The sequence below is a fragment of the Penicillium verrucosum genome, assembly GCF_028828655.1.
Source record: "Penicillium verrucosum strain IBT 35672 chromosome Unknown utg000001l_segment0_segment0, whole genome shotgun sequence".
NCBI classification, from domain to species: Eukaryota; Fungi; Ascomycota; class Eurotiomycetes; order Eurotiales; family Aspergillaceae; genus Penicillium; species Penicillium verrucosum.
This window is the reverse complement of record NW_026643210.1, coordinates 12,159,468-12,180,100: the sequence shown is the minus strand read 5'-3', so window position 1 is coordinate 12,180,100 and position 20,633 is coordinate 12,159,468. Positions and strand designations below refer to the sequence as shown.

The 20,633-nt window shown below is 47.9% G+C and overlaps 8 protein-coding genes across 8 annotated transcripts; 1 reads left to right on the top strand and 7 right to left on the bottom strand.

The window, feature by feature from the left end:
- Window positions 1-1,007: 1,007 nt before the first annotated feature.
- Window positions 1,008-3,081, bottom strand: N7516_004478 (lysophospholipase family protein; the record flags this gene model as incomplete). The annotated part of the gene is made up of 3 exons (XM_057217198.1): window positions 1,008-2,211; window positions 2,265-2,937; window positions 3,039-3,081. 3 exons carry the CDS (start codon window positions 3,079-3,081, stop codon window positions 1,008-1,010), a joined length of 1,920 nt encoding a protein of 639 aa, XP_057079081.1.
- An 874-nt stretch (window positions 3,082-3,955) lies between these two features.
- N7516_004477 (uncharacterized protein) lies at window positions 3,956-4,273 on the bottom strand (the record flags this gene model as incomplete). The annotated part of the gene is made up of 1 exon (XM_057217197.1): window positions 3,956-4,273. One exon carries the CDS (start codon window positions 4,271-4,273, stop codon window positions 3,956-3,958), a length of 318 nt encoding a protein of 105 aa, XP_057079080.1.
- Window positions 4,274-6,150: 1,877 nt separating this feature from the next.
- Window positions 6,151-7,301, bottom strand: N7516_004476 (putative short chain dehydrogenase; the record flags this gene model as incomplete). The annotated part of the gene is made up of 3 exons (XM_057217196.1): window positions 6,151-6,462; window positions 6,663-6,998; window positions 7,089-7,301. The coding sequence occupies 3 exons, from the start codon at window positions 7,299-7,301 to the stop codon at window positions 6,151-6,153; spliced, it is 861 nt and encodes a 286-aa protein (XP_057079079.1).
- Window positions 7,302-9,335: 2,034 nt separating this feature from the next.
- On the top strand, window positions 9,336-10,411 carry N7516_004475 (putative short-chain dehydrogenase/reductase; the record flags this gene model as incomplete). The annotated part of the gene is made up of 3 exons (XM_057217195.1): window positions 9,336-9,358; window positions 9,406-10,039; window positions 10,082-10,411. The coding sequence occupies 3 exons, from the start codon at window positions 9,336-9,338 to the stop codon at window positions 10,409-10,411; spliced, it is 987 nt and encodes a 328-aa protein (XP_057079078.1).
- A 1,204-nt stretch (window positions 10,412-11,615) lies between these two features.
- N7516_004474 (uncharacterized protein) lies at window positions 11,616-14,352 on the bottom strand (the record flags this gene model as incomplete). Its single annotated transcript, XM_057217194.1, has 2 exons — window positions 11,616-14,019; window positions 14,099-14,352. The coding sequence occupies 2 exons, from the start codon at window positions 14,350-14,352 to the stop codon at window positions 11,616-11,618; spliced, it is 2,658 nt and encodes an 885-aa protein (XP_057079077.1).
- Window positions 14,353-15,811: 1,459 nt separating this feature from the next.
- N7516_004473 (FMN-binding negative transcriptional regulator) lies at window positions 15,812-16,591 on the bottom strand (the record flags this gene model as incomplete). Its single annotated transcript, XM_057217193.1, has 1 exon — window positions 15,812-16,591. One exon carries the CDS (start codon window positions 16,589-16,591, stop codon window positions 15,812-15,814), a length of 780 nt encoding a protein of 259 aa, XP_057079076.1.
- A 1,097-nt stretch (window positions 16,592-17,688) lies between these two features.
- Window positions 17,689-18,422, bottom strand: N7516_004472 (uncharacterized protein; the record flags this gene model as incomplete). The annotated part of the gene is made up of 2 exons (XM_057217192.1): window positions 17,689-18,074; window positions 18,164-18,422. The coding sequence occupies 2 exons, from the start codon at window positions 18,420-18,422 to the stop codon at window positions 17,689-17,691; spliced, it is 645 nt and encodes a 214-aa protein (XP_057079075.1).
- A 764-nt stretch (window positions 18,423-19,186) lies between these two features.
- Window positions 19,187-20,220, bottom strand: N7516_004471 (putative oligosaccharyltransferase subunit ribophorin II; the record flags this gene model as incomplete). Its single annotated transcript, XM_057217191.1, has 4 exons — window positions 19,187-19,426; window positions 19,479-19,763; window positions 19,819-20,017; window positions 20,075-20,220. 4 exons carry the CDS (start codon window positions 20,218-20,220, stop codon window positions 19,187-19,189), a joined length of 870 nt encoding a protein of 289 aa, XP_057079074.1.
- Between the last annotated feature and the right edge of the window lie 413 nt (window positions 20,221-20,633).

Here is a 20,633-nt window from a genome sequence, read left to right as displayed (position 1 = left end):
TAGTATTGGCACGCGACGGTCATGGCGGGTTTTGGCGGTAAAATGTGGTATCGGCCCGATGTCGTAAGGTCGATGTCGTAGGGTCGCAGGTTACCGAGAGTTGTCGAATTAGGTGCATGAACGAGGAAGCAAGGCAAAGCAAATAACCCACTGTGGAGGTGGTGGCTGATCCGAGGTTGCTTGTTGTGGTGTTCCCATAGCAACATTGGCACGTGACATATACATTCAAACAAAACACGTCAAGGACATCAGGATGTTACATCGGATGAATTCAAGGACAAGTGAAAATCAAAACATAATAGCACTGTGTGAAATTATGTTCCGAATGGTACTATAAACTAATCAAGAGTTCGAACTTCCACCATAATCTGTATGTCATCGGGTATATATTTCTACCAGATACCGACATTCTATCTAAAGCTTTAAATGACTTCTAACCCCATCTAAATCTTCCCTTGGCGATATACTACTCTGGAATACCCTATACTTCATAGCTTGCCACTTGGTGAGCGGCGATTTAAGAAATTCAGCGGAAAGTATTTACGTATTACCTTCATACTAGCAAGTCTAGGGAGTCGTAACTATGTACCAACGTGCAGGTAGAATGATGCAGAATTAATCAATGAGCCAGTAATGAATACTTCGGCCTTCTTATCTTATACTCTAGCACAAATTTGAGCGAAAGAGGAGCAGGCCATCATGATTTGAGGGACATATACTTCCAACGATTTATCTGCGAGCGATCGAATTGAGAAATGGAAGGGATAATGCTGCACTGAAGTGCAATATTCTGATACGGACATACGTATGCATTACTATTGAATTGGATCCCATGGAATCCAAAGAAAACTAGGCAAATACTAGGAAAACGTAAATGACACGAGGATGGCTCGATGGCACATCACCCATGCTTGAAGAAAGAATCAAATGGTGAAAACCCGCGTTCGGAATGCGAGTAGCTGCAACATGGCAGCGAGAAGAAAAAAAAAATAACTCATGATGTCTGGTTATACCAGGACGAGCATGGCCAGACTGGCTGCGACAGCCATGGATAGCATGGTGGGCAAACTTATCGAGGCCATACTCTCAGACTTAGACAAGTAATAAGTTGGATCATAGGAGGACGGCCTGGTGGAGTTCACAGTGCCGTTCCAGCAGTACCGGTCGAAACACTGGTTGCAGATATCCGGGAGAGTGGTACCCGTGCGCTCGAACGAGCGACTGAGGATAGCACAGCCAACACAGGATGTCCAGTTGCCGTCGACGGTGCTGTTACCCATGGTAGCAACCTCGTAGCCATTGAGAATGATATTGTCACGCTCAGTGTCGTCGGTGCTGAGTTGGAAGGTTGAGACGTTGGAGTGGTAGGAGTAAGGAGCATTGGGGATGTACACGATGATAGGCGAAGGTCCAGTCTGGTTAGAACTATCACAGCCAAAGAACGAAGGGCGGGTGCTGAGACCCAGGTTGATGAAGGTGTTCTGGTCTGGAACCGCAGGGAAGGCAGTGCCGTTGGCGATACCGCTGCTGTTCAGGCTGCGCTCGTAGGTCGCAACCAGGGAGCTGCCGTTTGGCCAGAAATAGTCAGTGTCGGCTGAGGAGTCGACAGCGAAGATGACATCGACATGGCGCTCGGTCTGGATAAGAGGGTGCAGAGGGACATTCTGTCCATCCTCGCCGCCATCGACGACGTCCAGTAATTTCTGCGAGGCGTAAGGCGACGAGTGCTCGTTGTATTTGTAGAAGGGGTTGGGATCGTACGCAGCGATGTCTTTCTGATCTTTGTCAAACTTTTTCAAGATGTCGGTGAAAACGTCCTTCACGAAGGTGGGGAGCGAAGTGGTATTGATTCGGAGAAGGAACTGGTTGAAGAGTGTGGACGAGGTTCCGATCACAAAGCCAGCACTGTCGAAACCACTGATGCAGCTCTCGTTGCTCGGAAGCGAACCACTTTCGAACTTAGAGCCCAGGTACTTGAGCGGAACGAAACCAAAGATAGTAGGGTCAAAAGTGCCGAACTCCCACGGGTTGAACTCATAGACAGTCGAGTTGCTGCCAACGAGCCGCTCACCGGGGTTACGGCCATCTGCAACAACAAACGGCATGGGGTAATTTCCATCCTGGAATTCACGGGTGTCGGCAATGGAAGACCAGGTATAGTTGAGTCCACCACTGCTAGCATTGAACATTTGATAGGAGAGTGCGCGGCCCCTGTACCCAAGTTAGCAAACATACATGCATCCCTATAAACAGGGATAACATACCACATATCAGTGAGAGTAGTATCAAAGCCAGCTTTCTCCTTCCCCTCGACAGCTTCAGCAAGGTCCTTGTAATAGCCAGCAGAATCCAAAAGCTGGATACCACCAGTATCAGGGCCCTCGATGATCGAGTTCCCGAACTGCCAGACAGAACCATCCGTGTGCGTCTGCAGCTTGTCGATAGTAGTGAAGTTATTGACATAGATTGAACCCAGCAACCAACTGCCTCCACTCAGACCAGAGATATAGGTAGCAGACTGCAGCAGACCACCCAAGTGCCCAGTCGTCGACGCATTGTATGTCCGGCTATCGAAAGCCTTGACGGCACCGGCACCGTTCATCAATGCACGCCATCCACCGCCCGAAACGGCAATACCGATATTGGGCAGACTTGACGAGTTCCCAGAATGTTTGTCGAGGTAGTCAACCACGTCATAATCGCCGACTTTCACATGCCCGAAGAAATCCTTCATTGCCGATAGCGTCTTGTCTCGGCGGATTTCTAGCCATGATGTCTCGTTTGGGGACAGCTGCGCTGCGCTGCGAACTGTCGGTCGGCTCGCTGGACAGCTGACAGATGTCGGGGTGTACCCGTCGGGCGCATTGGGGAGTGCTCGTTGCACACCTGCGAATGCGACATCATCGGAATTGAGCTCGCTGGGAACAGCAATTGCACCTGTGAGAAGATGGTGATTAGGGCGGTGAAAATATTATTTTTTGTAGACGCGTGTAGAGGTCCAATTAAGCCAAGAACGAACATAAAGGAAAAGCACTTACCGGGCAAAGCCAGAGCAATCCAGATCAGTGTAGGAGTCTTCATGACGGCTTCACAATTGTGACCGACGGTTAATTGCAGAGACTTGCAGAGACGAAAAAGGAATAGATTTACATGTTCTAGGGGGAAGATACTTATGTACTGAGGGGGAAGGAACCCTTATGAACCGGGCACGCCGGAAGCTTAGCCAAGCCACCTCCCCCTCCTCAATGTCCCAAGGTAGTTATGCTGGTAGTTCTTTTGGTATGTTCGTAGGGTTTGCGAATCATCGTTACTGAGTGGAGTGAAGTGATGTCAAAGATGCTGAAAAACTCCGCCTTGAGTTACAATATATTAAATATAAAATATAAAAAGAAGGAATACTCATTTTTCATTCGTTCAGGTCAAAATACAGTCCGGAGTAGTACTCCGTACACCGTCAATAACATGGGCTGGACAGGGGCTGATTCTGAGGTTATCATGTGATACGAATACGATCACTGTGGGCAAAGTAGGCATCCACATTTCAACCGTCGTTATTGGAGTTCCAAGTACTCCGTAGTACCCATAGTACCCCGTAGTACCCATAGGGCTTAGAGACATTGGAATGCCTAAAATTGGACCTATTTCCAATCACTCCACAGTTGGATGTGGCTCATGTAAAACGGGGAGGACTTAGGGCCTGAGGTGGATCTGGTATAAAAGAGAAGTCAGAAAGAGATTGTGATTGGTTCGTATATATCACTCGTATTGCAACTCTGCTCGATTGTAGCAAATAACGAACAAATAGGGCTCAGTCTGTAGCAAAGTGAAGAGAATCAGTTGAATTCATTGAAAGGTGAGGAAAGTGTTGGACTTGACCTTTTTGGAGGAAAAAGAACACACCATTTCAAACGGACCCAAGCTAAATCAAGGTAAACTTTCTGTAGCACCCACAATCTCAGCCACGACTAGGGCCAATCTCGACATGTTCAAACTCTGCCTGTCCCTCCGTGGTCTCACTAACCTGCACATGACCTTCGGGCAAGTTGTTCAACTCGTCCTCCTCCTTATCCAGACCCCAGAACTGGATAGCGAACAAGGTTCCACCGACAAAGGTCAAGATAGCGAAGACGGCGTAGTTCCATATTAACAGAGGGTCCCTGGAAAGTGTTATCAAAGCCTCGGCGATGGCAGCGGAGATGGCTTTGGTGAACATATTGATCGCTTGAATGAGAGAACGCATATTGCGAGGCGCCTTGGAGTAGGCATACTCCATTGAGGTGATGACGGCAAAGATCTCCGATATCGCAATCAGGAAGTACGAACCATTCTGGGCCCAGATATCGAATTAATCATACAAATCTCTATTGGGCAATTAAGAAGAAACAAGGAGCATCACTTGTGGCCCAGCAGGATTGAAATGTAAGTAACTTCAGATAAGTAGAAAGTTCAGTAGGAAATGGGTAGCCTTTGTCAAGCATCTTAGTTCAGTTGTTAAAAGGTGGGTACATGCTTTGGAATATGCTTTTGACATGGCCTAAGATATCGATATCCCATTATGTATCCTGGCAGTTTGGTATAGAGTAATACCATTTACTTCAAATTATCCTTCTCTAATACTGTTTGATAATACTAGGTCCATGTTCATGGGTGACTGCCTTTGAAGCAACATCGAGAAAGGAAACCTAAGGTCAAAGATTGTAAGGCGAACTTCTGAACGTAGCATATTATATCAAAGAGGTGTATTATCTGAGGTTTACTAACGGCCTTGGAAGGTCTATATTACTAAAAAGCACAGTGAACTCATCAGAAGATTCTCTCCAGTGCAAAGCACCATGACTTAAGTTCCTTCCAGGGATGGTAGAGGGCAATGCATGTCATGCCAACCAACCAATGAGATATCTTATATTGAAGGATAGGAAACAAAGGACAAAACTAGAATGCCAAGCCATGGTGGCAATTCCTCTAGAGTGTGCTCATTTGCCTTGGTCTAGAGTGTAGTCGTGACGGATCCAACGGCCCAATTATACATAATATTTCAATATAAAAACCATTTCTTCTGCCTTTCGGGAACTTGGCCCAGCAATCACCTTTGAGACTACTTACCTATCTGGGCTAAACTGTCATTAGAAAAGAATCAGGGATCAACTCCGAAACTGTCCGTATTTCATGCATGCTTCCAGAAGACCAACACGTGCCAGCTCAAGTGACTGCTTGTTACAAATACACGAGGATAAGGCCGGAGTGTAGTGCCCAACAGGTAATTAAGGCATCCAACCAGTAAGCAAATATACCCACCTGCATTCACCTCAAACAGTTAATATTCGGCTCGACCAAACTCCGATTGGTCCCGGTTCTCCGCATCTTCCCCAGACTTGATGTCAGCCGCGAATGGGTTTCCATGGTTATTAGCGGCTGAGATGAATATTACATTGAGATCTGAGTTGTTTGAGACTATGTTGATGACGATTACGATGGCCACGTACTTATCACGCGATACTCTGTGATCTGCGGGCTACTAGATTTAGCAACGACATTCTTTTTCAAGTGTATCCCCAACCTTTGATCTTGGGATTGAACCTTAAGTTTGTTGATCAGCCTTGTTGGGAGATCAGGTGCTCTGGTGTGGCTATGTGGTACATTCCGACTGGATGGATGTACGCGGTTATTTTGTCGGTGAGGGGGAAGTGTTGAGATTCGGGTTCTTGGTGCCGATTGGGAGACGACGCTTAAACATGAAATATATACATCTGGGCAAGGCTACGCATGACAGTTAATATATATTATTGTACAACAATGAGATTCGAATGTCGATCTATCTTATAGTGGGGCAAGATTTACATGCAGCTAAACTCTAGAATAGAGATGAAAATTGTATCAATTTATAACAATTTATAACAATTAGTATTCGAGCGATCGACTTGTAGTCTAACGTCATGATAGCACACAAAATCTGCTAGGCCAATTATCGCTATCTAGAAAAAGACAACGATCAAATTCAAATTCCCCCAAATATCAAAGCCCACGCTGCGCTATTCCCGCCCAATAACCCAAAAGAAGACGACGCAGAACGCCATGCAATGAGAGACCAAAAGAAAGATGGTCACACGCAGTGATTGAAACTGGCAAAATCGAAACAAAGCCATAATCAATCTACCACGCGGCGTGGCCACCGTCCATGCGCAGGTCGCTTCCAGTCATGAAGCTGCTAGCATCGCTAAGCAAGAAGACAGCAGCGCCACGGTATTCTTCCGGTCGGGAGAGACGGCCAAGCATGTTCTCTTTCGGCCACTGATCGCGACGTTCAGGAAACTCGATGAAGAGCTTCTCAACCATAGAGGTAACAATGTAACCAGGGGAAATGGTGTTAACGCGGATGTTGTAGGTGCCCCATTCGGAAGCGAGGTTGCGGGCAAGCTGGAGGACAGCAGCCTTGCTAGCGTTATATGCGGGGCAAATAAGACCCTGTAAGAAAATAATGTTAGATCCTTGTACTCCGTAGGCCAACTAGAAGAACGGGATGTGACATAAAAGCGGGGAAATAATCCACAAACAGAAATAAAGAAAGTCCGGGCAGGGAGACACTAGGCCTATACCGAAAATATAAAGGCAGAACGGGGTGGAAATAGTAAGGGTAGGACGAAAAGAGGGGAGTGGGAACGTACGCGATTGGCAACGGTACCGCTCATAGAGGCAATCATAGCGATACTACCTCCATTCCCAAAGCGAATCATTTGTTTAGCCACAGCCTGGGAGGTCATAAACACTCCCGTGACGTTAATCTCGAACATAGTGTTGCTATCTTTGGCTGAGTACTCGAGCGCTGGGGTCTCCTGCTGGATACCTGCTGCGGCAACGAGGCCATCCATACGGCCCTCTTCATTGGCGATGGTCTCGATGACACTGTTGAGAAGTTCTGTGTCACGCACATCAATACGACGGTAGTGCAACACTGTGCCAAGCTCCTTTGCGTGTTGCTGGATCAGCTCGAACTCGGGGGCCTGGTGACCGAGTGATTGTTAGCCTAGTGCTGATATAGAGGAGGGATCTTGTGATTGTATGGACTAGATCCGAGGAATGTAGAAACTTACCGGCTCCTCCAAACGGTCGAGTGCGTATACCTTCGCTCCGGCTTCCAGGAGTGCCTCTGCTTGGACCAATCCCAGACCCCGTGCAGCACCTGAGACCAGCACCACCTTTCCAGTGAGACTGAACTCTGGCATTCTGGACTTGTGGCCCATCAAGACGGGCTGAGCAGTCATAGGAGCAGCAGGAACTGTAGTGGTTTCGATGGAGACAGACATTGCAATGTGATATACTAGATATTAAGCAGGGGTAATGATGATATCAATATAGTCGTCAAAGAGTATTAGACTGATTGTTTGTATGTGAAAAAGAAGAATGAAGACGATTCAGTTGAGGAACCATGGGCCAGAGAATGAACTCTCTTTAAATAAGGCCGAACCAAGACCAAAGCGCCCCAGAGGTGCCTCGTGAGCAGAAAGAAACTAAATGACAGCCCAAAAAGGAAATCCAGACTTGGACCAAGGGTACTGCAGAGCGGATTAATTCCAGACCTCCTGGAATGCAGGCTAAACGGCTGTGGCAAGGCATACGCAACCCTGCAAATAGATTGAAAACATAGAATAATCTTATACGTAGTATAGTACTTGGTATTATATCAATTGGTCTTTCAAGTAAAGGAATTTGACACTCTTGTGTTATCATATCTTGTTAGAATCCTTGTTCTGATTTGCCTCATACGTACTTTATAAGAACAATATCGACTAAATCAGGGATAATTCATCTAGGGGCAGTACCAGTCACCAGACATGATGAAATCCACGATAGTTCGACGATAGTGTGGCCGTTCGGAAGTTAAGGGATGGCCGGATCGGATGTCTTGTTTGGGAAAGCCGTCTGGAGACTGGGAACCCGGGGAACCCCAACGCCACTCTAATTCTTGACCCTCAACATTAAATTTATTCATTGCTTAAAAAAAAGAGAAATTCATCCAGGTGACCTCCAACCCCTTTGAAAGAACTACACGTACATCGTACACGGACTACCAAGCCTCGAGCCAGGTCTTCTAGAGATCTTCCAAGCCTCAAAGTACTACTATCTGGGGTCAGGTGGCTCTTTGCAGATCCATGACTGAATCCCTACCAATCAGGTTAGTACATATGACTTGTGATATCTGTTCCTGTCCGATCGCCCCGGCTTCAAGGTGGCGGCCCGGGCGAAGATGAATTCATTGGTCAATTCCTGTACTAAGGTCCGAATAAATTTTTTTTTCTTCTAAAATCCAGGAGCTAAAATTGAATGCGTCAGATATGATTTTAGGATATACCTAGGTAGTCAAGTGAAAATCAAAATACGAGTACAGTGTGTTGTTCCATGGTTCAACTCGAATGGCTCAATCTGGATAATCCGGGGAAAGTACAGAAACTAAAATTAGGACTTGACTTCATTGAAATCCAAAAGAGTCCAGACCTCCAATGCTCAGATAGGACTAAGGCCATATAGCTTATCTGACTATAACCCTGCACCAATACGAAGTATAATACTCATAAATAAGTCAAGGACACACCTTGTGACCATCAGAATCTTCCATTCCCAAGCTCCTTACTCAATGGGGAGATTCCGAGGTTTCCACTTTTTTTCTTCTGCTCTCGTGATATTTCATTTCTATACCGAAATTCTCTTAAGCCTTGGATTCTATCGTACCGGTGTACACTCTGCATACTCCCAAGGCTCGGCCACGTCTCCAATGGCTTATTTATACCCGAACCCAGGGATCTTGCTGACGAAACCCCCACACTATGAATTCCCGGTAGGAACCACAGCAAAAAAAAAAAGAGGAAAAGGTAGATATTGTGAATGTGAGTATGTGGTCTGTGCATTTTTCTTTCTCTTTGTCAGAATCTGGTCTGGCCGATTCTTTGTCCTGCCGTGCACTTTTCGGGCCTGCCCCGAGTGGCCCGGTGGTTCCCCAGCCTCATTTCTTTAGACTTATTCAACGAGGAATCTTTTGTCCTGCCGTGCACTTTTCGGGCCTGCCCCGAGTGGCCCGGTGGTTCCCCAGCCTCATTTCTTTAGACTTATTCAACGAGGAATCCCACACTAGCCTAAACCTCTTCTGGATTCACCAATTTGACGTCTCGCAACAATGGTATCAATCGATGAGCCTGAAATTCCTGAGCTCTCTGGCTCCCATGAGAACAAGTACCTCTGCCTGACAATATGTGGTTATCGCAAACCAGGCATGAGCGAAGAAGACTACCGAAGTCATATGGTGAATGTTTCGACCCCATTAACCAAACATCTGATGGTCAAATATGGCGTCAAACGCTGGACTTAGGTCAGTCTCTCTTTGGATCTCTAGTGACTTAGCGGCCGATGGACCAGATTCACAATCAAACCTCGACACGCCGCGCATCTCGACCCTCAAGGCGCCGGAGATGCACGACCAACCGCCCTTCAAATCATCAAAGATGAGGGTGCCGAAGGAAAGCTGGCCGGCAAGGTTATTGTCATCACTGGAGCCACATCAGGCATTGGTCTCGAGACAGCTCGTGCCTTGAAGACCACCGGGGCTACTCTATTCCTCACAGCCCGCAACCGATCTAAGGCCGAGAAGAACCTCGCCGGGATCCTAGAACCCGGCCGAGTCTCGCTGATCGACTTAGATCTAGACTCATTTGCGAGTATTCGTGCTGGGGCTAAAGAAATCCTCGCCGCGTCTAAGGGCCAGGTCAACATTCTTATCAACGGCGCGGGTGTTATGGGCATCCAGAACCGTGCGCTCACCGAAGATAGCATTGAGGCGCAATTCTCTGGTAACTATATAGGGTTCTTTCTCCTCTTCCAGCTTCAAAAGGAAGCTTTGCTAGCTAGTGTGACTCCCGAGCTCAATTCGCGAGTTGTGGTCGTGGCTTCATCTGCCTACCGAGCTGGGACTCTCCTTAGTAGCGACAACTACAACTTCGAAAAGAGCGAATATAACCACGAAACTGCGTATAATAACGCTAAGCTTGCTGCGGTATATTTGGCCAACACCATTGAGCGGTTATATGGTTCCTAGGGACTACATGCTACCAGTCTCCACCCCGGCGCGATCAACACTGCTATATCCCGTAATATGCCTCCGGACTTCTTAGAGGCTATTATGACCAACCCCTACATTCTAAAGATCTTAAAGTCTTCCCAGCAGGGAGCGGCTACGACGGTGTGGGCGGCTGTGGGTAAGGAGTGGGAGGCAAAGGGTGGCAAGTATCTCGAGGACTGCAAGGAAGCGGACCGTGGTGAGGACGATGGCCAAACCTTCGGCGCCGGATGGGTGAAGCAAACATATAACCCTGAGGAGGAGGATCGTCTCTGGAAGGATTCCCTTAAGATAGTCGGACTGGAGTGAAGTGATCATTTTTCACGCGTTGATAGATGCTATTATTACAGCGCTCAAGAGAGCTAGTATGGCAATGTGATCTGTGCACAGTTGGACTTGATTTCCAGTATTGCGATGTCTTCTTCTTTCTTTTAAACAATGCTTCGTCCTTGTTGTTGGCTATATGCCATGACTCTCGGTGTAGATAACCGGTTCTCACCCAAACATCCTTGGTAGCTGTCGACCACATGTGTCGAGGGCGGTAGAGGGGAGGAGGTACGCCTTGAGCACCAGGTGATCGCGGTTCAGTAGCGGGGTTCGGCAGAGGAACAGTTCAAAGCACCACACGGATACCACCCGTTTGACCTGGCCGGAGGGTCTAAGGTCCAGACCCTCCACCCGCCAAGGGTCCCTTTTTTCATCAAGTCAGAATACTCAGGGACGTGCTCAGTTTTACCCAGTGATCGAAAAGCGGCAAGAGGTGAGCACTAAAACGGAAAGGGAAAGGTCTCGAGTGCCAGGCATTATCCGGTACATATGTAGGTTAAGCCTAGGTTCATGATAAGGATCTGCAGTCGTTCAAGGTAGATCGCGATGATCCTAATCAAGCAGGGAAAGCAAATCAGAACGTCAAACCGTCAGTAATAACCGGTCTGGTCTTATATTCCTAAGGCTAGAACACAACAAGAATGTTCTAGGGAGACTGAATGAAGTCAAATAATGGATTAGATTATATATATGAGGTAAAAATACCTGGCCCCCATGCACGATATTGCCGCTTGGACAAGATGCCACCCCAAACTACCGAGGGATCCTTCGGTGCTATGTACAATGTTTTGTTCGCTTCCAGTTTCTATACAAGTACAGTTGCCGAAATCCAGGGTTGACTAATATCAAGGGACAGAAAGGAAAAAAGCAAAAACAGTGCCATCCAATGCCATATAGATACACATGAGATATGAAAAGAAAAGGGCTGTCCAGCCACAATGGGGGAAATATCTTCAAGGAAATGAGGGAGCTCAAGCATTCACGCATAAATACGTGATTAGAAACAACTCCGTTGTAACGCCAGCTCCAAAACAATTGTGGGAGATATCATGAGATGTAAAACGGGCCCAGGGCCAGAAGAAAAAGGGAAGAAATGCAATGCGAAGTAAACCAGAACAATCACCAAGGTCCGGTTTATCTGACTTTTGACTTGTTTTTTTGATGATGCCGCGGAGCTAGCATATGACTAGGCTTCACGGTAACCCCAAATGCGTTTTTGTTCACCCACCCACCACTTTCCAACTAGCTCAGCATCATTGAGCCAATCAGCGGAATTTTGGCCAAATTTAGGCTTAACCTCTTTGATGAGGGTTTCAAGAGTCCACGCCTTGGTGGGATGGGCTTCACCGGGGTCTTCGCCTAGGTGGGTGAATGTATACTCGAAACCTTCCTTCAGGGGAAGGATGAGACGGTATGGGACATCGGCTGCCATGACGGAGAGCATCGAGCCACCGGCGTTGATTAGTCCCATGTTCCAAACGATGCGTTTGGCTGGGCTCTCTGAGTGGGACCGAGCTTCGAGCTGAGTGGCTTCTCGCTCGTGCTCTGGCTGCTCATCTGGTGGGGGAAGGTTGTGGTGGTCACGGCGGTGGGGTGGTTCATCCGCGGAAGAGAGGAAAGGACGTATGAGAGACTGGCCTTGGTATTCAGGGAGGAGGGAATTTGCGATCTCGGAGTCGCGCTCGTCCAGGGAGTTGGACTGGACGAGGAGATCCAGGATGGTGGGGACAATAGAGAGGGCGGTGGCATTGGCGGTGATGTCCACCCGAGGCATGTGCGGGTGGTGGAAAACCAAGGGTACGCGGAAGTTGCTAATGTGGCCATTCTCATATGTGCCGGTCATGTCCTTGTTATCTTCGCCGAAGGCTTGGCCATGGTCTCCAACGACGACGACTAGAGTCTCGTTGGCAATGCCGGTCTGGTCGAGCATGTTCATGATGTCGCCGAGCCAGATATCGACGAACCGGGCGGAATTCAGGTAGTTGTTCATCAGGTCGTGGTTGATGTTTCCCTGGTCGCTCATGTATGATTCTTTCTCAAAGTCGTCTGGCGTGCTCCAAGGGTGGTGGGTTGTGCTGGTGACATGCGAAAGGAACATCCGGGTCTTGTTGTTTGCAGCCTCCTCGAAGAGGTCCATCACGTAGGGTCGGAGCTCAGTCTCCGCAAATCCGAAGTAGTTGATCTCTTCGCCCTGAGCTCTGTGTTCCGCGTGGGGGGACTGCATAGTACTCTTAACAACCTTGTGCTTAAAGCCCATGTTCTTGTTCAGCAAGTCCTGACGGTCGTAGTCATCGGTAATTGACTGCATGAATACAGACTTCCAGGGGTTCTTCAGAGCCGCGGATTTGTCCTCAGAAGAAGAGTTCTGGAGGTGCTTCCCCGACTGCGACTTCCCTTGATTGAGCAGATCGAAAATTTGTGGCAAGCAGGGCTGATAAATTTCAAGCATAGACTCCTCCAGAAGATCCACTGGCAAAGGATTCACACCACAGTGACTTCCCAAAACACTCTTGAATGTCAAGGAACTACCCGTTACGGCACCACGGACATTAAGCCCACCCATACCTTCTTGGGGTGGGGTATGCCATGGAGAATAGCTCAAGTCGAGCTTCTTCCCCTTACTATCGGTTGCGTACTCGCCGGTCAACTGTTGAGCGACCGGGGTCATGTTGACTAGACGATCGATTGCCTCATTGATGTTCTGCTTCTTATGAGACGCGAGAAGGCCATCGAACAAAGGGGTGCCCTGCTGGGTGGGGAAAAGTTCCTTGCGGCCACTTTCGAGGGTTAATAGCACTACATGGTTGACCTCAACGGAGTGCTCCTTGAAAGCCTTTTGTAGGGGCTCATAAATTTCACCATCCAGGTTTGTAACCATGAGCGGGTCACTTTTCGGATTGTAAAATGCGCCCTCATCACCGGCACACACAAAAGAATATTGATTGTCCTTCTCTGCACGATCACTCGGGCTGAGATCCCAGCGGCTAAATCCTGGGGGTGGGTTTTCGGGGAGCCATGTGGCTCGTGACCATTGTTCCACAAATGTCGAATCCGGTTGGAACTGAGGACCGGAGACGCCATCATCTCCCGTGAATAAAGGGAATGGCATGGCGGGCTCGCGACATCCCTCCACCGTCGCTGTCTTTTTTTGGAAAGCGTCGAGCAATGTCAGCGGCAGAGCTCCAGATAAATGGTCGTACGGTATAGCGGGCCTAGTTAGTTCCAAGAAAATGAGCGACACGCAGATGGCGACTGCGGGAATAATGCGACGGAAGGATCGGATGTCTATCGAGGCCATGCACGATTTGCTAGGGGCGGAAATCAACGTATAACGCGATTTGTATCCCCCCACTGCCAGGTCTCGGATTGCCTGCAAGCCAAGACCAGTGATGTTGTACAAATGCGAATGAAGCAACCACGACATTAGTCCGAGCATGGTGGCTGCAGCGGATACAGTTGAGATACCGCTAAGGAGAATTTTCATTGCCGCCGGATCGCTCAGGAAGCTACCACCAGCTGCCCAGGCGACCTCGGCACCGGTTTGCATAAAGAATCCGAACTGGATGGAGGAAGCACCCCATGTGATTAGGCTGTACTAGTGTTAGATTATGTTACGCGAAGTTTCCTTTGTCCTCCATTTCAGTGTTCGGTATTTGGGGGTAAACATACGACAGTGCCCCTCCCAACCCAGTCGAGAGCCATTGCCATCGACTATCTGGCGCTTGGAAACGTAACAAGACCCGCCCGAATATGATAACCAACACATCTCGTAGAATGAGGGTGGGTGAATAGAGGACGAAGTACAGGAACGGTAAGGACTGAATATGGAGCGCAATATGTAAGGCCTTTGAGGCGAGGCCACTCACGACGAGAGCAGAGAAAAGGAAAGGCGTCAAAGGTGGTAAGAAGGCGAATATGGACATGTTGGAATCATTTCATTTGTACAATAGAATCGCGCAGTTGGCCAGGAAATCAGGAGGTTAACTCGAGGAATGTTGAAATTGTAAACAAGAGCCCAGGAAAGAAGAAAGAGAGCTCGGGAAGAAAGGGAAGAAAGGGTCCACGATTTATTCTTAGATATCACGAAATAACAGAAAAAAGGCCAATTAGGCGATAGGAAATTGTGCACGCGACTTGGCTTAACCTGAGGCTCCAATTTACTCCAAATGCTTAGTTTCTCTTTTTTTCTCTTTTTTTCTTTTTTAATTCTTTCTCTTTTCTTCTTATTACGTTCCTGAAACCACTTTTCCTATATTAAAATTCCATCATATCAACCACTCACAGTGCTTCAAATTGCCCAAGTGGGCCTGAATGAGAGACATAGCGGCTGTACAGGTTCGTTATGTCCAAGTTTGTCCAAGTTTGTCCATGTTTGTGCAGCCACTAGGTGGACCCTGCATCACACTATTCCAAAATGATTCGCTACTTCGGTGAAACATAAAACTAATAATACAATACACCACACAATACACCATACAATAAAAAATTAATCCAATTGCAACGAACCATGGACCATCTCAGACCTCCCGAGGGCGTTCCAATCTCGGAAGGTTCCAAGGGTCCAAAGTTACACATGTACTCTTTGAAAGGGGAAATATGACCGTTCACCGGTGTACTTGCGTAAAATCTGGGGAAATAGAAGTCAACCTTGCACCGATTTCCCATTTCTGCCCCCACTTCCAGGCTACTTGGCCCCCTTCTATTATTATAAAAGATCCACGGGTCTTGAAGATCCCGTGTCTCTGAGATCTGTGGGGAGGACATAAAACAATCGCACTTTGTAATTCTGTACATCTACCAATCATATGTACTCTGTACAATAGACACGTACAATGTATTTTCCCATAACTAACATAGGGATGTGGTTAAAAACTTTATGCACAGGCCTTTGCCTAAATATGCTTGGCAGTAGACCTCGCAGGAGACTTTATAGGAGACCTACACGGAGTACGTCAGACGCGTATCTTTAATATGCCAACTCGTATGGAATACCTCGTATGTTGATCTTGACTGTTGATCTTGACATGTGTGATCACCTCATTCGACTCGCAGACTCCGAGTACTCCCTCGTATTGATTTTAGTGTCGATACATGGCCCCCAGGCCCCAACACTAAGGTGGTAAGGGTCCACGGGTCGTATGCGTAATTAGGTAGACACATTAAAATTCTAAAACTGAAACAGGTTGAACAACACCAGAACCGTACTAGCCTACAAAGTACAACATACAAACTACGTCTTGAAAGCTTCAATATTTGAATTTAACACATTTCTGCAAAGGTTCTCTATCATCTATGCATGATTCTCATTCCTCATCAATCACATCACGTCAAGTGTATGTGCAAAACCAGATATCTTCTCCAATAACTAGCCCCCAAGTTCAATTACTTCTGCTGATCCTTCAAGGCAGAACGCTCCTTCACACAATCAGCAATGCCCCTCCCAACCTCCGACCCCAACTCCTCGAACCCCTTCACAACCCCCTCCCGATCCCCCTTGTCCATTTCCTGACTCATCTTAAACTTCCCCTGCAACCGCTCAACCCGGATCTCGATGCCGATGATATTCTTCTTCAAAAGCTCCACGTAATTGACCGGTGCATCGGAGACATTCCAGGCGCTCTTCTTATCACCCCCAGTATACCCCATAATACCCTCCTCAGACTGCCGCGTCAGATCTTGAATCTGTTTCTGCAAGTATGCACACGTTTCCTCTGCCTTGGAATTGCAGTACACAGTGATCTTGCCGTAGGCCTGCACGGCGGAGTAGTTCCACGTCGGGACGACCTTGCCGGAAACCGGTTTGGTTTCTGTGTAGAATTTGGGCGTCACGTAGTGGTGGTGTGGGCCGTTGAAGAGGACCAACACTTCGTCCGTGAGCTCGAGTTTGTTATTTCCCGCTGCATTTTGTTCGGCGAGAGCTTCCATCAGGGCTTTTGCTTGTGGGTTTTGCTTCGCCATGTGGCCGCGCAGGATGCCGGTCGGGATTGTGTCATCGTTCCCGGTTGAGGGAGGTACATCGAGAACGAAGGGGATATGACTTGATTGGATAAAGGAGTAGATTGGGGATTTGATTGCCGTTGTTAGGATGCCCAGTGGGTTATCGCGGATGAATTGCTGGAGGACGGGGAGTTGTCCCTCTGCGTGGACGGCACGGAGATACATTGTACTTTCAATGAGAGAAGATCTAGGGGCAAGTATGTTCAATGATCCTTTTTAAAGTATGTACGAAAGAGAAAAGAACACATTATAAGTATGTGGGAGTTCATCAACATCAGTCATAGCATAGGGCGTGATTTAGATCACTGACTCCTCCACCTAAAGGGCTGTCATCTTGTCTCTATGTTGTGTGATTGGTTGTCGGCACCGAATCATCACCCCTGGGCCCCACTTTTCTCTGGAAATCACAACTTAAGGTTCCAACTCAAAAAGATTGCCTGTTCTGTCAGTTGGTGAATATAATTTCATCTATACTCATAACATTCAGACATATTTTATTTGAAAGCTGAATTCATGACCCAACAGAGCAAACTGCTCAATTTACAGCACGGGTCAGTACGCCAAGGTGGAACTTGTCGGGCTGGATTCCTAGAATCGGTGTGGTCCTGGATTTGCCTGCAAAAGATGCAGATGTGATAGACGACTGAACCCCCGCATGAGCCGATGTGCTATTCCAAACTGCTCCATTGTTTCCTTTTCACCAGCAAGACAGTTTAATACCGCTCGCAGCGAGTGAAAGCGAGCGTCTTGAATCACCTAAGCATCCGACATGTCTGTGGCCGATGATTCCGTGACCGACATGATAGCCAGTGGCATGAGGCATGGAAGCCATCTAATACAACATTTCCGGACGGATGTATCTTCAATACCGAAGATTGGATGGTGACCTGGCAGATCTTAGCGATTTGGGCGGCTAATTGATTTACTGTCAATTATGACCGTTGTGGCGGAACACTTGAGGACCATGCTTCAAGCTGTCTGGACTTTTTTTTCCAAGTCTTGAGTTCCCTCGGAATTTTGTAGTTATCTGTCATTGAGCCAAAAGATGAAAAGGCCGAAGGAGAAACTCGTAGCGACTCTGACCAAAGCATTTGATATTATCATGAGTAGGGATGACCGAATCAAGGTACTATACAAAATGTGCACAAAATAGGAAGACGCCAACCAATAATAAAAAATGCACCAAACACACCGAATGATATTTTGAGGGAAAAACCGCTAAACAACAGAGCTCACCTGGGCACCTGGGCAGAGGATGAAGATCACGTAATACGCGACACAATCTCATCCTTCCCTAGCCGCTCCAAGACACCCTTCTTCAACCCGAGGAACCGTTCAATATCACCACGACGCATACCCTGCTTATCACGCATCGTCAACACCTGTTGGATAGTCAGGGCATCCAGGAACGATCTCCCGGGGTGACCCGCATGACCGAAGTGTTCAGCTTCTTTTTCCGCGGCCTCCATGAGACGTTGTCTAGCAGTGACAACTAGCAGTGCCGGGTTCGAAGCATGCGGAAAGACAGTTTGCATTGAGCCGGGGCGGTTAAAGGTGCTTGAGTTTGAGAATGTAGGTGATGGGTTGACGGGCCCTATTGATCGGAGGGAAGCGGCGAAGTCGGGGTCTCGACCGTCCATGTCGATGGCTGGAAAGTCATTAGTAATTGTTTCCTTCCGGATCTTGCGTTTGTTGCATGGAAGAGACTTAGAAGAATCGCTGGCGAGTGTTACGTACCACCAGACTTCACGCTGGATGCTTGCTCCTTTGAGTGGTATGTTGGACCTTGAGAGGGAGCTGTAGGTGCGCGAGGAGTCGAGGGACTAGCCTGGGGCTTAGGCTTGGACGTGGTAGGAGGCGAAGGTACAGACGCTGCTTTGGGTTCTTTCGGAGCTTTGCGCGGGCCCCTCGGTGGAGGAGCTGGCTGCTTGGGGTATTGGCGCCGTGAGGCTGCGCCAGCTGCCGACTTAACGGGCTTTGATGCAGCAGAACCCATTGAGGATGATGAGATGTGGAATTCGAAAGTGTTGGTTGAAGGCGTTTTTTGCGGAGCTTTGAGCGGAGGTCCCGAAGTCGACTTGGCATTCGATCTGGACGTTCGGGTCTTTTGCCAACTGAACGGTCAAGACTTTTCGGGCTCCAGAGTATATGAGTCTCACGAACTAATACTTTTGCAAGGTGTTAAAATATCTAAAGATGATAGAAATTCTTATGGATACTGAACAAGCACTCTTTACGTACAGTGTGAGTTGAAATAAGGGCCTGATCTCTGAGGCAGAAGTGTATATGCATGTCATCTTTGGTAGGCGGTAAATAAAGCGGTAAGTAAGGTAGTCCTTGCCCTACCTTGTGACGTCAAAAATACATACTAGTCAACAAACAACTCCCTTGGTAGTATAGATTATCTATCGAGATTGACTGATGTATAGCAACACATACTTGTCCAATACATCTAAAATATGAAGCTGAAGCTGGATGCTAAAATGAAGTTGATAGGAAGTATATGTTGGCGCTGCTGCGTATCTGGGGAGCTCCAACCCAACCCGTAACCAATACAGACAATATGTAGGGAGATGATCACATTTGAAGATCAGTGGAACTTTCGTAAACTCTCAGTGGAAAACCTGTTATTTTTGTAAAGGCATACTGGGTACCACCAGTTAAGATACAATGCCACCGGAACCTAAGAACACACGGCAGTTTGGGACCACCGTGAGAGTACAACTACGAACACGGCGGATAGATATATGTTCCGGGAGTTTACCGAAGACCAGCAAGGCGCCGGCCTTGCACTTCACCCAGCGCACGGCTACCACTGACAAAGGCGACCGCACCGACAACAGCCATCGCGGGGAGGATCTTGAACAAGTTCCACGATGTGTAGTAGAGGAAGAAGATCCCCTCAAATGCGATCAAAGATCCGAGGAAGACGGCGTGCGAGAGAGGGGCGGATTTCAATGCGGTAGGAAGGTGGTTAATGTTGGCGCCGAGGAAGAGCCACTAGAGACAATCTGTAAGCAACGTCGTTTGCACAGCAATGAGATCAACTTACCAAACCAGCAAGAGCAGGAATAGCAGCGCCAACCATGGCAACAAATGTCAGGGTGATGACAATTGGTGGGCTAGACGCAGAATCCTTGAAGATATGGTGGATCTCAGGCTTCTTGCCGTATCGCTCAGTCTCAACGGTCGGCACGGCCTCTTCGGGGTTATGATCAATCGACAACTTGAACACAGAGCTGTCGTAGGCAACGGAGCTTCCGAACCCACCAATGACGATATGCGCATCAACTGGACCGGACAGGGAAAGAAATTGAATCGGCAGTTCTTTCTGGGTCTGGAAGAGCATTCGTTAGCTGCGCCGCGGAAAGTCGTTTGCGGAGGTTGCTTACCAATTCCACTCTTGACTTGCCATTATCCTTGACACTGAAAGGGTAAGAGATATCCAATCCAGTCTGGGCATCCTTAAGCAAAAGGAAAGCCTGGTCTGGCCGCTTTGCAGAGCTGTCCTCTTGAGCTGTCAAGGTGACGCGTAGGGTATCGGCACCGAAAAGGGAGATGGGCTTGGAGAGCGGCTTGGATGCAGTAAATCTATTTTGAATATATTGATTAGTATCATGTACCTTGTATTTGTGTCAAAATGCATACTGTTCCTTAAACCCTCCATTGACACCAGCACCTTTTGCTTGAACGGCCACGGTGGCATCAGTAAAGCCCCAAGCTGTGGCAGCAGCGCCAGGCAAGGCAGCTGCAGCGAAGAGGCAGAATGGAACGGTGGCGTGCCATAGATGCATTGTGAAAGAATAACTAAAAGAAAACAGAAATAACAGCAAACAGCTGTAGAGAGCTCAGGGAGATGATGGAGGATGGAGGAGTTGCAGAATAAGGCGGACAAGTGAAGACGATAAGCGCCGATCAATCGTAGCCCTAATTTCTTTTCGGCTTGACCTCAACATCTTCCATCACTTTATTTCGCCTCGTCCACCACAAATACAACTTCAACGTCCGCCTAGTCCTTACAGCTTGTTTGTGCACTCTTTAGAAAATAACTACGGATGGTTGTACCTTTAATCCCGTGAGTACTGCGCTTATAAGTTGGGCCCTAATTCCCAACTTCTCCCCTTCCGCGCACTGCGGTCTTCTGACGTCGACACTGCACTTCACCTGATGACCCCATATATCCTTATTCCCTTACCCTAGTCGCCTG